Here is a 15271-nt window from a genome sequence, read left to right as displayed (position 1 = left end):
CATAACTAAAACGTCACACTAATCACATTCATCACTCGATCATATCTTCGTTGGATTGTGAGCTTTTATTGGAGTTTTTTTTTTTTTTTATAAAACCTTACTTCAAGGTGTAAACCAGTAAACAAATCTATAAACTAGTTACACTACTAGCGCAACACACAACTTTTTAATCTAATTATTACAAAAACTCTATTGAGCAATTCCATTTAAATGTCAACTTTCCTTGAAAAAATAAAAGTTTTTGCTAAAACAGTGAAACTCCTTCTAAGTTATTTGTGAAGGCTTATATTTTACATTACTGTAAAAATACTCCAAATGTATGTCAGTGTTTTCAAACTAATATTTCAAACTATATTTGATTTACCAAAGTCACACAAGTGACAATTTCACATCAGTCACATCAATAACAGAGAGACGTCACATCCATACCAAAGCTTTTTCCTCATGAATGCAAAAATGTCAAATAAAATAAAATCAATGACATTTGTTCTAGAGTAAGCAAACGCTTATTCTTTTAATTTGAATTGTTTCTTTAAGGTTGTGCAGTTTAATTCACAGAATTTTTCGCTAACTTTTTAGTCACATCCATAACGCATGTTTATTTTTGTCATTTAAAATCTGAAAAAACATTTACGGATATTTTTCTGATCCCATAATGCTGTGGTAAGTAGTTTTGGAAAATATAAATAGATGTTTCTATAAATGTTAATATATACTTTCTTTGTGAATTTATGTTTTAAATTTTTACTACAAATGTCTCATCCATAACGATGGAATTGCTCTATTATAAATAAAAAGACTGACTCTTTATGTCGTTTCACTCCTGCATATTAGACATCTTTAGATTAAACCTTGTGATTATAACTGCAAAAGTACAAATACGTACTTTTACTTTCATTAGATTTAAATCCCTTTTTAAACATATTCATTAGATACCAGATCTGTTATTACTTATCAGGCAATAATTATTACATAAATAGACATGTGGGCTACTTTTTGATTACATAGCCTACTACACAGTTTTAGATTGTGGATAATTGAATACAAGATTTAATTTAATTGAATTTTAAGATTTAATATGGTGACCATTTTGACTAGTTGTAAAAAGCAGCTGACAAGTCAAATAAAAATGATTAATACAAAAGATCTCATAAATCTGTCTAATAAATCAGTGTTAGTATAACATCCTGACTAGCTGAAAAAAGTACTAGTCCATAATAATGAAGACACTATTGTCTCTAAATAAGTACAAGTGGTAAACTTCGAGGGTGCGTCTCGCTATTAGTTTTACTCGATCTTAGTGCGGCATTTGATACCATTGACCACAATATCCTCATAAATCGTTTAAAGTCTACAGGTGTCCAGGGACAGGCTCTACAATGGTTTAAGTCATACTTAACTGACCGCTACCAGTTTGTAAATCTTAATGGACAGCCTTCACAAATCTGCCCAGTAAAGTATGGGGTGCCTCAAGGATCAGTTTTAGGCCCTTTACTGTTTACAATTTACATGCTACCTATGGGAGACATTATTAGAAGACATGGGATCAGCTTTCACTGCTATGCAGATGATACTCAATTATATATTTCCACTAAACCTGACGAGACGTCTGAACTTTCTAAACTAACTGAGTGTATCAAAGACATCAAAGACTGGATGACCAACAATTTTCTTCTCTTAAACTCAGACAAAACAGAATTATTACTTATTGGGCCTAAATCTTGCACACAGCAGATCTCGCAACTCAATTTACAATTAGAGGGATACAAAGTTAGCTTTAGCTCTACTATAAAAGATCTGGGTGTCATATTAGACAGCAATCTAACTTTTAAAAACCATATATCCCATGTCACAAAAACTGCCTTCTTTCATCTGAGAAATATCGCTAAATTACGAAATATGCTATCCATCTCAGATGCAGAAAAGCTAGTCCATGCTTTTATGACTTCGAGACTGGATTACTGTAATGCTCTATTTGCTGGCTGCCCAGCATCCTCTATTAACAAACTTCAATTAGTACAAAATGCAGCAGCCAGAGTTCTGACCAGGTCTAGAAAATATGATCATATAACCCCCAATTTTATCCTCCTTACACTGGCTGCCTGTTAAATTTCGTATTGAATTTAAAATATTACTTCTCACCTATAAAGCTCTAAATAATCTAGCTCCTGTTTATCTAACCAACCTTCTGTCTCGCTACGAACCAACTCGCTCCTTAAGATCTCAAAATTCAGGGCTTCTGGTAGTACCTAGAATAGCAAAATCAAGTAAAGGAGGTCGAGCCTTCTCTTTCATGGCTCCTACACTCTGGAATAGCCTTCCTGGTAATGTTCGAGGCTCAGACACACTATCCCAGTTCAAAACTAGATTAAAGACCTATCTGTTTAGTAAAGCATACACTCAGTGCATCACCTAGCGGGTTCCACACTGGCTTCTACATCTTGCTTATATACACTATGAACAGCAGCTACGCTAATTATTCTCTTTTCTCTATTTTCACCTGGGGATACTCATCCCGAGGTCCTCAGATTAGGCGGAGTCACTGATTGGATCCAAGACCAGCGACGTGATGATCCCAAGGATTCCATATCCGGGACCAGGCCATATCCTGAGCTGCTGCTGCGCTGATGGTCGTGGGGAGTGGAGAACATGAGTCTGATTCCAGCGACGCTCCAGGGACAGACGAGTCTTCATTGAGGCCATCTTCCAGCATAAACCACGGCGAATGAAGTTCTGCACAAGACTTTTGGCCAGCGGAGAAATTAAAATGGTCGTGCCCAACTGAGTCTGGTTCTCTCAAGGTTTTTTTTCTTCACTCCCATCAGGTGAAGTTTTTTTTTCCCTCTCCGCTGTCGCCACTGCCTCGCATGGTTCAGGATTGGTAGAGCTACGCATCGATGAATTTGCTCTTCGGTGTTTGAACTCTCAGTAATGATTAAATCACACTGAACTGAGCTAAACTGAACTGAACTGAACTTAAACACTAAAACCTGAACCACACTGTTCCAGTTACTATGACCATTTATGTGAAGCTGCTTTGACACAATCTACATTGTAAAAGCGCTATACAAATAAAGCTGAATTGAATTGAATTGAATAAACTTTTAAAAGGCTTGTCATAATAACAAGCAAAAAAATGACAGAATGTTTAATTTTGGGAGAAGGAAAACTCTCTTCAGTAATTACCTTCAATAATTAACAACACCAAAGTATAAAAGATCACCACTAACGACAATTAATTGTTTGGATCTTTTATTGCCATGTACGATTCCAGTGTTTTCACTTTGTTATTTCCCCACAAACCAAAAGAATACAATTTGTGCAGTAAAATTAAACCATTTTTGTGTTTAACCTTCTTGTCAAGCATTGGTAGCATTACAATACAAAAATATACATATCAGGAAGAACAGATATTCTGTACATTTGTCTTTAAAAAAGTCAAATAGTTTTTCCTCATAACCATAACAACGTACCATTAATGAATATTAACCCAAAGAGATGTTTTCTTCAGGAATGGACACATATAAAGTCTTTATTCATAGCTGAAACTCTTCATGATTAAGAACATCAGATCAAAGAGGTATTGTATTATTCAGACCTTCCCATCAACAAGACACAGAGAAGTGTAAAGATATGACACTATTCTTAAATGTTGCAGTGATAGTTGCACTTCATCTTAACACCACTGAATTTTCAACACAATACCCATATTTGCATAGATCAATAAATGACTAATCACAAATAAACATCCAAAACAATTAACAACCGAATACATGTCAAAAAAAGTTAAAAGTGGCAAAATATATAACTTTGACAACTTTTTCTAGTGTTGCTTTAACACTATTGTCAACTAACATTTAAGCATGAATATAGCAATACTCTCTCCAGCCTAAATTACACACCTGAGAAAGGACCTGTCCACAAACCCACACTTACAGTCTTGGTCACTTAAACACATGTCTACTTGAATGATATTTTTCGTGTATTTAAATTATGTGTTCATAAAGTGGGTGAACAGCAAAATCCTCTAAGTGAAATTGACTCAGTTTCAATAGTATTTGGTCCCTCTCTAAATTGAGTTAATGTTAATCAAGTTAATGAGACAATGAAAATATTAGGTGATGATTAAGGACTGATGATGAACACCTGCTGTTATTAAGCAGAAACACAGAAGAGAAACACAAAACTTTATGTACTGCTGACTTCAGTCACAGCCTTAAATATAATAAATTGAATCTCTCAAAATCTCAGCAGAAGATCAACTCGATCAATAACCAAATCAACAAACAGCAGCTTTACTTATTACTAACCTGTGTGCCTTATTATAAAGAGGGACCAAATACTCTCTGAACTGAGTAAATTTTACTCAGAGGATTTTGCTGGAGGATAATAAAGAGTAATATGTATTATTTTGTACGATTTTAAAGTATATTAACTGTAAATCTGAATTTACATTGTATTATATTTTGTGATATTTAACTGTTTTATTATTAGACTAACAAAATCTGTATATTTCATATAACAAACAAAACAATTTAATAGTTGTGGTGTTCTTCTTTAAATGATAGAGTAAACATTTCTGCACTATGAACCTACCAAATTATAGCAAGATCTTGACAAAAAGTCTATTATTATCATTTGTTTCCAGAACATAATGCATGAGGAGATACACTTAGCGTTAAAAACTGCTCTGAAGTGGGATTTTAGATATGTGCACACTTCAAGTGGCCAAAAAAGCAAATGTGGGTATTTGGACAGGCCCAAAAACTAAAGCCCAAAGTGTACATCGATTATTTTTATGGATACATGTATAGTCAAACTCACAGCCTTATAAACCATAAACCCAACACATACAAACTTTCATCCTTGTTTAGTTTTATGATTGATTAGAATGTCATGATTGTTAGAACTTGGTCTGTCCACAAGGTATCAAACAAAACTGTGCTACTGTTTCACAAACAACATATAAGGGGAATAAAACAAGAACAGCAATTGAAAAAACACTGACAGCAAAACCAATAGACACTTGTATTCACACACTTGTGTAAGGGGTTTAAAATATTGTTTTAAATGAGTACAAAAATGTTGTCACTCATTTACTAAAGCTATGTGATCAAATCGATTTGAAACTGATATCGCAATTTAGCATAAGCTGCAACTATCATGCACATCAGGTCAGGAAAGCATGGCTCTGTGATCAGTAGTAAATCCTAACAGGGCACTCTCATGCACAAACTGTAAATACGGCGCAACAGAAGAGACTCAAGATATCAAACAGAGCTGATTTAACTGCCTTCATTAATTCATCGACTAATAATCTCAAAACTATGAAATTATTTATTATACTGTTATTAAATGTAGTATATTAATATACTTTCAGGTGTAGAAGCAACACACACCCATAGATCACTTAGAAATAACGAAAGCAGCGGTCACACTGCAGATTTTAGAAATACACAATTAAATTGTCTGTGATTATGCACGTGATTTTGCATAGCTTGTCAGTAAACTAAGACTCTGTGTAGTAAATGCTGCTCCATTTAAAAGCACATTCCTACTGATTACAGAACCAGCTTAACTGACAAAATGCAAACACAATCGCTTTCGATTAATCGTGCAGGCCTACTTATAACACAAAACATAAACATATATATATATATATATATATATATATATATATATATATATATATATATATATATATATATATATATATATATATACAGTTGAAGTCAGAATTATTAGCCCCCATTTGATTTTTTTTCTCTTTTTTTAATATTTCCCAAATGATGTTTAACAGAGCAAGGACATGTTCACAGTATGTCAGATAATATTTGTTCTTCTGGAGAAAGTCTTATTTGTTTTATTACGGCTAGAATAAAAGCAGTTTTAAATTTTTTAAAAAACAATTTTGGGACAAAATTATTAGCCCTTTTAAGCTATTTTTTGATAGTCTACACAACAAACCATCGTTACACAATAACGTGCCTAATTACCCTAACCTGCCTAGTTCACCTTATTAACCTAGTTAAGCTTTTAAATGGCACTTTAAACGATACAGAAGTGTCTTGAAAAATATTAAGTAAAATATTATTTACTGTCATCATGACAAAGATAAAAAAAATTCAGTTATTAGAAATAGGTTTCTAAAACTATTATGCTTAGAAATGTGCTGAAACAATATTCCCTCCATTAAACAGAAATTTGGGGAAAAAATAAACGGCCGCTAATACGTCAGAGGGGCTAATAATTCTGACTTCAACTGTATATATATGTTATCAATTTTTTTTTAATTAGAAAGGCTGTGTACTCAGCGGGAAAAAAATTCAAAGTAACAAGTAAGAATTTGATTAAAACACAAAACCCACATCCAGTATTTTAAAAACTGTGCTTTGCTTTACAAACACCCAAAGAAAATCAATAAAAACCCAATATGTTGCAAAACTTCTTAACGATTAAATAGCAACAAATTATTGTAATGTTTTGTCTAGACAAAATAAGTCTATTGCGTCACAGTGTTCCAATGATCCTGTTTATATATTCTGCCTTTAACTCTACACAATCTACAGTTATTCAATTGAATGCAGCCATCCATGAGTGCTCGTGAAGTAGCTGAATAAATACTAAAATATTTAGAACAAACTGTCAATTAAATAAAGGATTAGTGTGCTACTTTCAACTTACCGTGGGACTTAAACAAGTCTAAGGAATCTAAGCAGAGTTAATCAGGTTTCAACTTAGTAACATAAAACTAAATTAAGATCGTGTATCTAAAAGGAACCAGTGGCCTACTTTCATTCCAACAGCCTATAATAAAGCCTATCAGCACAAAAACCACTAAATAAAATAAATTGCACACAACCATTAAAAAAACACACTCTCAAGATTCTAACAGTAACAAAGCCATTAGAAAACACACACTCGATGATTGTTGAGCAACCACGTAAACAAGATACAAGACTGTACCTGGTATTGACACTACTGGAGAGCAGCTTCAGCTTCAACATCAGCATTATGAGAATCAAATGAGGTCAGATCAGAGGAAACAGGCTCCTCTTGGCCCTCAAATGATTGAGGCTTCTCTGAAAAACCCTGACTGACACCATCAGTTTCTGAGGGGAAATGTTCTTCAGGCAGAGCAGACGACTCCAAATGAAGAGCGGCGGGGTCAATGAGCAGGGAAGAGATGTCTAGTGCAGGTATGGAAGAGTCGAGAGGCGGGATTGAAGAATTCATCAAAGATGCCACGTCTGTCGGCACGCTATTCTCGAGAGTAGGATTTGGGAGAAGAGAGTGTGACAGAGAAAGAGGAGGAGAAGCATTTGAAGGTGGTGTAATGGAGGAGCTGAAATCCACTGCAGAATATTCCTCTGTAATTTGCTCCTCAGGATCACCACTATGGAAATCACTGTCTTGAAGCTCCTCTGCAATAAGAGACAAATCAGTGCACATTTCATGACCATGACTTGAGCTCACAAATTGAATTCTGTTCACCTAATCAATCTGTGTGTCATTTCATCTTTTCATATTCTGTTTAGCCAAAGGCCAAAATAACTGATGCTGGAGCATACCTTAAAGTCTGTCGATACCATGACCATCTGATATAGGTCAAAATATGTGACAAGCTTTATTAAAACTTCTATTTCGTCCTTGACATCAACCCCCCATCCCCCCCAAAATGCCGAAATGCTCATTTTGTTTGGGAATTTTTTTACCTGCCCAATGCCAGTTTAGCCAATTGTACTTCAGCACACCAGGCTGCCTTGGTGGAAAACCGCATATTTCATTCATTCATTCAGAAAGGCTTTAAATCACTTGCTCTTATCCCCAATCTGGCAACCTGCGCTTGTGTTTGTTTTTATCCAGGAGTACATTACCCAGTTCAACCACTGGGTGTCAAACTTATATACTGCACCTTTAAAGTACTTTACCACTGCATGAATCTTGTCACTTTTTTAAATAGCTCTTGAATCAAATCAAAGTACTGTTCTATAAACACTGCACATTCTCACAACTGCACTCTTACAAACTTCTGGATCATGTCAAGTTGGAAAGCTAAACATCAAAATCAGATCTGTGCTTTTTCCCATTAGCAATTTGAGCATCCAATTTACTGTTGTCAATTTGGGCATGACATTTCAAAAATTAAGTAATTATTTCTTTTTTAAACAATGTATTGCACTGAATGTATTTTCTGAATTTGCACTACATTTAAATTAGTGTTTTAGGTCCCAGATCCAATCAGGGTAGGGGTCCATGTATATTTTGGTCATTGGATTTTCATTTTAGAAACAAATAATGAAAAACGAAAAAGGAAAACAAAAAACAAATAATGAAATACGAGGCGTTTTTCTTTTTCATCGTAAAAAAAATGGATAAGCAAAGTTTTAAAAGATTTGGTTTTCATTTTATAAATCGTATAACAAAAAAAATAAATAAAAAAAATCACAAGAAAACAAAAAGTTTTTTTTTATTTCGAGACCAAAAAGGCTGACTTATTCACGGTGACGAATTGCTGCCACACACAGACTAGACTACTATAGGCTATTATTTTTCTCCAATTATAAAAGTGATTTTCTTGTAATAATGGGATTTAGTTTTTTTTTTGTTTTGTTAGCATGTTATAAATGGAACAACGTTTATTTTAATGCTGCATGCAATGTTTTCATTGCTTTACTGAGTAAGTGGAACATGAAAAGAACAAATGATACACAGATACTAAAGCTACATTTACACTAGAATTTGATCCTCAAAAACAAAGACTTTTGGAAATGCTGCAGACCCCTATTTGGACTTTTAGGATTGCATTCAGCATTCACCACAACAAATTTCAAAATGAAGACATTGCTGCCCACATTCACTTCCTGATTAACTCGTCTTATCATTGTGTATCTTTGTATTTGTTATAAGCCCCTCTCATGTTTCTTTTTTGTACTGCAAAAAAAAAAAAAAAAAAAAAAACACGGAGAGAAAAACGCTGTATGCTACTTTATTGTGACTATATACAAAAAATATATTAAACCTATTACAATTTCTAATTATGTTTTAGGCTTTTTTGCAAGACTGAAAACGATGGAAAATTTAAGCGATTTTGACTTTATAATGGCAAAATATATGATCACTCTGGAGCATCTCTCATGTACACAATATATTACAGCATTGTTAACTTGAGATTGAAAACTGCAGTCAAACAATCAACTACAATCTGTACTGCCAAATGAAGATGTTTTATGTGGAAACTGGAATGTGTGAATTGAAATGCACTGCTTCCATAAAAATGGTTGCAATGTAATATTTGATTGCTAAACTACTACAAAACAATTGCATTTGTTGCGAAAGCGTGTTGCTTGATTAAGTTTAACTACATTTGGCTAGTTGTTTATAATGAATGCCATTATAATTTGTATAATGTTATTTAATAGTTGTGTGCAGGCTACAAATATGTAATATAACTTTATAGTTATTTTCAGCTTCTGACCTGAATTTAAGGTCTCGTAGGGGTAAAACTGCCAGTATGATCAAGGATCCTTCTCGTTTTAAAATCACACAAGTGTAAATATAACCTAAAGTAAGCAAAGTGGCCTCACCGACACCTGATACGTCTGCATCTTCTTTGACAGCCAGAGATGTGTTTGTCATGTCGATGGAAGAAGTGGAGAGGTCCAGTCGATCTGCAATGTCTGAAACTTCCGAATTCATCAAGGCCACTTCTGAGTGATCCGAGAAGCCTGGAGAAACCATTGCCTTGATACATTACTGTGTCTTGTCATAATTCTTGTTCTACAGAAGAGTTATATCGAGGCCTTACCAGGATCCATGACTCTCTGAATGGGAGGAGGCAGTGGGGTTTCAAGATCCATGCCACTCAATGACTGACCAGACGCCATCAGCGACACCTGAAGATAGTCATTTAAGGTTATATTATAATTTTACTGCATATATTGTAATTTAATCTCTAAGTATTTTTCCATGTCAGTATCTTTTTCAAATCTGAATGTGTTATTTAATCAATTTATGCACATACATAAAAACATTTAAGCATTTCACCAAAAAATAAAACTGTGTATGCATTTAGTTCATCCTTATATCATTCTAAACCAGGCATGGGCAATTAATTATTCCAAGGGGCCACATTAGACTCAAACAAACTCTAGAGTTTAAAAAAGGATCAGTTTTACACAAACAGTTAAGTATTTTCAAAACCAGCATCACAATATCAATCTTATATAAATGCTACAGGGTTGTTTGTTTGATTGCTTTACCTTAGTTCATTTTTATTTAATTATTTATTCATTCATTCATTTTTTTATGTTCAGTGAGTGAATTCTAGCCTGTCTTGGGCTGAACAAGTGCACTAAAATCAGGTTGAATATTAGATGGATATTTGATGTAATGATCATGACTGAGAGAATCTGTATCTGGATTGGTTCAATTATTAATCTGAGGTAATCAGTCTACCTTTATTACTGTGTAATTCTATACAACGTGTGAAACTACCTGGCTGGTTCTTGTCACATGACTCGTGGTTCGCTCACGACACTGCGAAAAGTTTTTTTTTTTTTAACTCGCTGCGCATAGAAAACGTGAGCATATGTGCATCCCTTCCTATTTTCACCCTGAAACCACGCATCTCCATTTGAAATAACAAAACTGAGCACAAAAAAGACACTATATGTGGAAGTTTTCTCTTGTCGAATCGCAATTTCAGACCTGCGCATTGCAAGGCCCTGTTTGTGGTTAAATTTCAATTAAATAAATACTTCACATGGGCCGAACAAAGAAGTCCAGCGGGCCGCATTTGGCCCAGGGGCCGTAAAATGCCCAGGTCTTTTCTAAACCATTCTGTATTCTTTCTTCTAGGTATAAAAAAAGTAAACAAATTTTTGGTATATCGCTTATAATACATTTATTAAACTGTCAACGCCAACCTAATTTCACCAAGTAGGACATGTTCCTGAATTAACATCTATGTTGATCGTGGAACAACATTCCAATCAGCCAATCAGAAATAAGGGATTTGTTTACCATTTATGTTAAGTTTAGGTTTACGCTTAGGTTTATACAATTCTACATGATTGTTATCTAACTATTATTTCCCTCTGATTTTGGGAATGATTTACAATTATGGTTGGGTTTAGGGGTAGGGAATGGGTATGGATTACATTTCGGAACAAAAATTATGTTCCAGGATCAACATAGATGTCAACATAGATAATGACAGGATCACATCGTACTTGGCAAAATCATGCCGTACAATTGTCATAGCTGGTGATCTAAATAAATTCTCTAGATCACAAGATTTTATGTAAACATAAAATCACCTAAATCTTTCCTAATTTTATTAATGATTATTTTTTTGGTACAGGTGGTATTAGTGTAAGAAAAACTGGATGCAAGTGGAGTATGGCTGATTGTAAAGCATTCAGCACCATCTGTTTGTAAAAACAAGGCTTAGAATGCGGCGCATTTTGAAATTGTAGAATCGATTTCTCAAATGCTTTTTCAACATAGCTCTAATTAATTTCATTGTGAAACATGGCACTGTCGAAACCTGGACCCTTTCCATTTTTACTAAATGAACAATAAAAATTTTATATCAAATATCTAATTGTGAGGTTTGAAAGTATGTGCGGGCAAGTAAACAACAGAAAATTTCTGAATAAACTCTAATGTAAAATCTAGTGTAATGTAATATTGTGAACACCACATGTGAAAAAAATACCTCTGAGAATCCATTTGTTGGATATTCTTGCTCTGGGTTCCCTGCCACAGGTGACTCTCTTGAACTGACCTTTTCAGATTTTGGGCCTTCGGGTTGTGCTGGGATTCGGTGCAGGTAGCCATATCCAATACCACAGCCAAGACTATAAACGCAAAAACATTACAATGAAATGAACAACAGCTCCAGAAAAGGCACTGATGTAAAACATAACAATCATTACAGTTTTATATCATTAGTAACAGTGTCAATACCTTCCTTCTCCCCCCCAGGCACCATTTGGTGTAACAATGACCTCCCTGCATTTATCTGTCTCCGTATTGTAAATCAGCAGCTTCAATGGTTTCCCCTCATGGGCTTCAATTAGGGAGAAGAAATCCTCAGACTGTTGGGAAATGACAAATCAATGTTTCATAACAATAAACCTGCATAGCGCATACACAGACTTTGTTCCAGAAATAGCGACAGCAAATTCCTAATGATTATTCACATCTTACATCTTGCAGAACCTGGTCAGCTCCAACAATGAAATCTGAATGTTCCTGGAGTCCGGCCAATGCTGCTGGCGAATTTGACTCCACATCCTAAAACCAAAGAGAGCAAACTAATTTTATAAAGAGAGAAAACACATTTGCCAAGATAACATTTAAAAAATCCAGAGATCACTTGTTAAAAGAAAAAATGCCTTATTACATTTTTACAATTCCCTTACTGTTAAACAGTTAAGTTTTACCATATTTGAATCCATTCAACTGATCTCTGGATCTGGTGGGAGCATTTTGGCTTAGTTTAGCATAAGTCTGAATTAACTCTCCTTCTGGCGTAATAACCAGGAAACTTTGCTGCAGTACCATGGCTGCAGCAGGCGCAATGAAATTATGTATTGCCTGAAAATAGCACTCCCCCACCCCTCCAAGCAGGGTCAATGGGTAACAGCATTGCCTAATAGCAATGCACCGACTGCAGCCATGGTTGTTCTTTGAATCAATGATTGATTCTAAGCTAAACTAAGATAAGCTAAATGTGTACGGTAAAACGGTAAAACTCAACTGTTTAACTCTAGATGACTTGTAAAATGAGCCTGTTTTCAAAAAATGTTTTAAATTCTTTTAATTTAAAAATCACTTACAAGAACATGCCAGACATTTTCATTAGCGCCTTGAAAGCTACAGAAACGAACACTGGCTCCCAGAAGTCCTTGTCCACCCCACATGTTGCTGGGAACCACCTCTAGCTCCCGCATCCTCATCGTCTTTGTACTGTAAACTTCCATCTTGACTGGTTTCTCCACATTAGCTTTGAGGAGGTCCTTGAGCATATCATTCTCCTGATTCTGTTCAGACGCCATATTTGAAACGTTACAATCCAAGAAAACACTTTTGACCACATTTACAGTAGACATATTAAGAGAATTAGAAGAGTAGCCATTGGCCATATTTCAATATTCCAGAACATTCTTGTACATTTCAGTGATTAGATCTGTTCAGTTTCACTGACTAATAAGAACCAAATAAATAAATTGCATTATTAAAGGGACAGTGTATGTAGAACACAAAATGACAGCTGTGAGACAATAACAGTTAAGAAAGTATATGATTATAGCAATGTAGATGTTTTGAAGAAACCATCCAATAACTAATCACACTGACAAGTGAGGTGATTACAAATACACTCTTCTTAAAGTTTGATTAAAAGTAAAGCTTAGAACAGGGGCACCCAAACACGGTCCTGGAGGGCCGGTGTCCTGCGTATTTTAGTTCCACCCCAGTTAAACACACCTGAACCAGCTAATCAAGCTCTTTCTAGGTATACTACACTTTCAGGCTAGTGTGTTGAAGGAAGTTGGAGCTAAACTATGCAGGACACCGGCCCTCCAGGACCGAGTTTGGACACCCCTGGCTTAAACTATATAAATCTAGCTATGTGAGATTATAATTTGAATTATTATCTTTCTTTGCTTAATTTGTTGACATTACTGAATGTTTCACTTTCCATTATCTTAAACATTGCATAAGAACTTGTTTAATGTGTCTTAAAACAGCAGAAAGGTTGTCAGGAGATTCTAACGTTTTGTATCTTTTAAGTTACGTAAGTTCTTCACACAAACAACAAAAATACATATATATTTATAGTACAATAATAAAAACCTCATTAGTTTTGTTGTTATTCTCCATGTGAACATAATCATATATTATGTATAATCAACAATTATAGCTTCACTGAGGTCTCAGACACTAGCTGAGGTCTAGGGATTAAAATAAACCTTTGTGCAAAACAAAAACTGCCCAATCCAACAAACTTACAAGGCGGTTATGGCCAATAGATATGATGAAATCAAAAAAGGGCTCCAAACCAGCTCTTTCTGCAGGTGAGTCTTCCTGAACCTGTAAAGCAATTGGAGCAAATCACTACAGAGCGCAAATCCCATACAGATCTATTGTTTGAAACACATTTAAATCCCTATTCACTGAAGATGTACTATATTGCACATACTGGGAACTATAATAGCATCCATGGAATACAGTATGTATTCTGAAGTGATAAATCTCTGAGAGACTGAGAACGTGTTTATGTAAATATTACGCAATGTCTCGCTGTCTCCCTGCGGGTTTACTCTTCAATGACGTGGCGGCTGCGCTTAAATATTCCTAAATCCACGAGCTGCAGGATTACCCTACAGACCACGTCACTCCAAAACGCATAGAAATAATACAATTACTTAATAGACGTTGAGGACTATGCTTTAGTGCTCAGGAAATCACAAGACAATTCAATGCTACAGAAAAACTGTCAAACATAAACTACAATTTTCCTGACATTTTCAGCAACTATTTTTCTTTATTTTTCAGGTTTTAGTGGCAAAATCTGGCACAGTTGCTTATTTGTCAAAACATTTCAGTACGCCATGAAAAAAGCTAAACATATAATATGCCTATGCGGACATGAGAACTTCATCAACCCAAAGCTAACATGCAAAGCTGTTCGATGTCAAAGTCAGCAAAATAGAAGTGATTTACCCCATGGACATGATATCCTTCTGTTCCCCCCTCGGGCCCATCACCACTGCTCTGCGTCAAACCCATTGCTCTTGAGTGTTTCGATGTTTTGTAGAGTTATGTTTAGCTTTTCCGAAACAAACGACCCAGACAGAGATTACTCATCGCATCGTGGCCATGTTGTCCATCTAGACAGGGGAGAGCAATCGAACACGATGACAACGATCAAGACACTTTTCTGTCTCCGAACTTTAGTCTTTTTAGTAATAATACTTGTAAAGATGTTGTTAACTAAAGCAGTGTTTCTCAAACTTTTTCCACCAAGTACCACCTCAGAAAAGAAAATCTCTCCAAGTACCACTAAAATGACTGGTATTGAAATACACAGTAGGCCTTATTAAGCAGCTAGAGCTATGCATAGTTCAAAAACGTGGCAGATTAATTCGTATTATAATGAATACTTATTAATGTCAGCCACTTTAAACATAATAAATAGTTTGAACAATAACACACTTATAGTAAAAAAAAATAATAATAAAATGTCAACGTTTAAATT

General features: G+C 35.0%; 1 protein-coding gene across 2 annotated transcripts; it reads right to left on the bottom strand.

Moving 5' to 3' along the window:
* Nucleotides 1-5851: 5851 nt before the first annotated feature.
* Nucleotides 5852-14925, bottom strand: gorasp1a (golgi reassembly stacking protein 1a). 2 transcript variants are annotated; one of them, XM_005171230.6, is made up of 9 exons: nt 14737-14904; nt 14023-14103; nt 12849-13052; nt 12217-12303; nt 11974-12104; nt 11723-11864; nt 9809-9896; nt 9588-9728; nt 5852-7424 (listed from the first exon to the last, which is right to left on the bottom strand). In XM_005171230.6, the coding sequence occupies exons 1-9, from the start codon at nt 14800-14802 to the stop codon at nt 6979-6981; spliced, it is 1386 nt and encodes a 461-aa protein (XP_005171287.1). In that variant the 5' UTR covers nt 14803-14904; the 3' UTR covers nt 5852-6978.
* Between the last annotated feature and the right edge of the window lie 346 nt (nt 14926-15271).

Source organism: Danio rerio, chromosome 2 (assembly GCF_049306965.1).
Source record: "Danio rerio strain Tuebingen ecotype United States chromosome 2, GRCz12tu, whole genome shotgun sequence".
Lineage (NCBI taxonomy): Eukaryota > Metazoa > Chordata > Actinopteri > Cypriniformes > Danionidae > Danio > Danio rerio.
Note: the sequence above shows the minus strand (reverse complement) of the source record. Positions and strands in the feature narration are given on the sequence as shown.

What these genes read in the sequence shown, in the direction of transcription:
- gorasp1a (XM_005171230.6), bottom strand. Translation starts at nt 14,802, where the DNA reads ATGGGTTTGACGCAGAGCAGTGGTGATGGGCCCGAGGGGGGAACAGAA. An exon ending in AAAATGTCTGGCATGTTCTT is followed by an intron (nt 12,304 to 12,848) that starts GTAAGTGATTTT and finishes CTTTGGTTTTAG; the next exon opens with GATGTGGAGTCAAATTCGCC. An exon ending in TGCAGACGTATCAGGTGTCG is followed by an intron (nt 7,425 to 9,587) that starts GTGAGGCCACTT and finishes CTCTTATTGCAG; the next exon opens with AGGAGCTTCAAGACAGTGAT.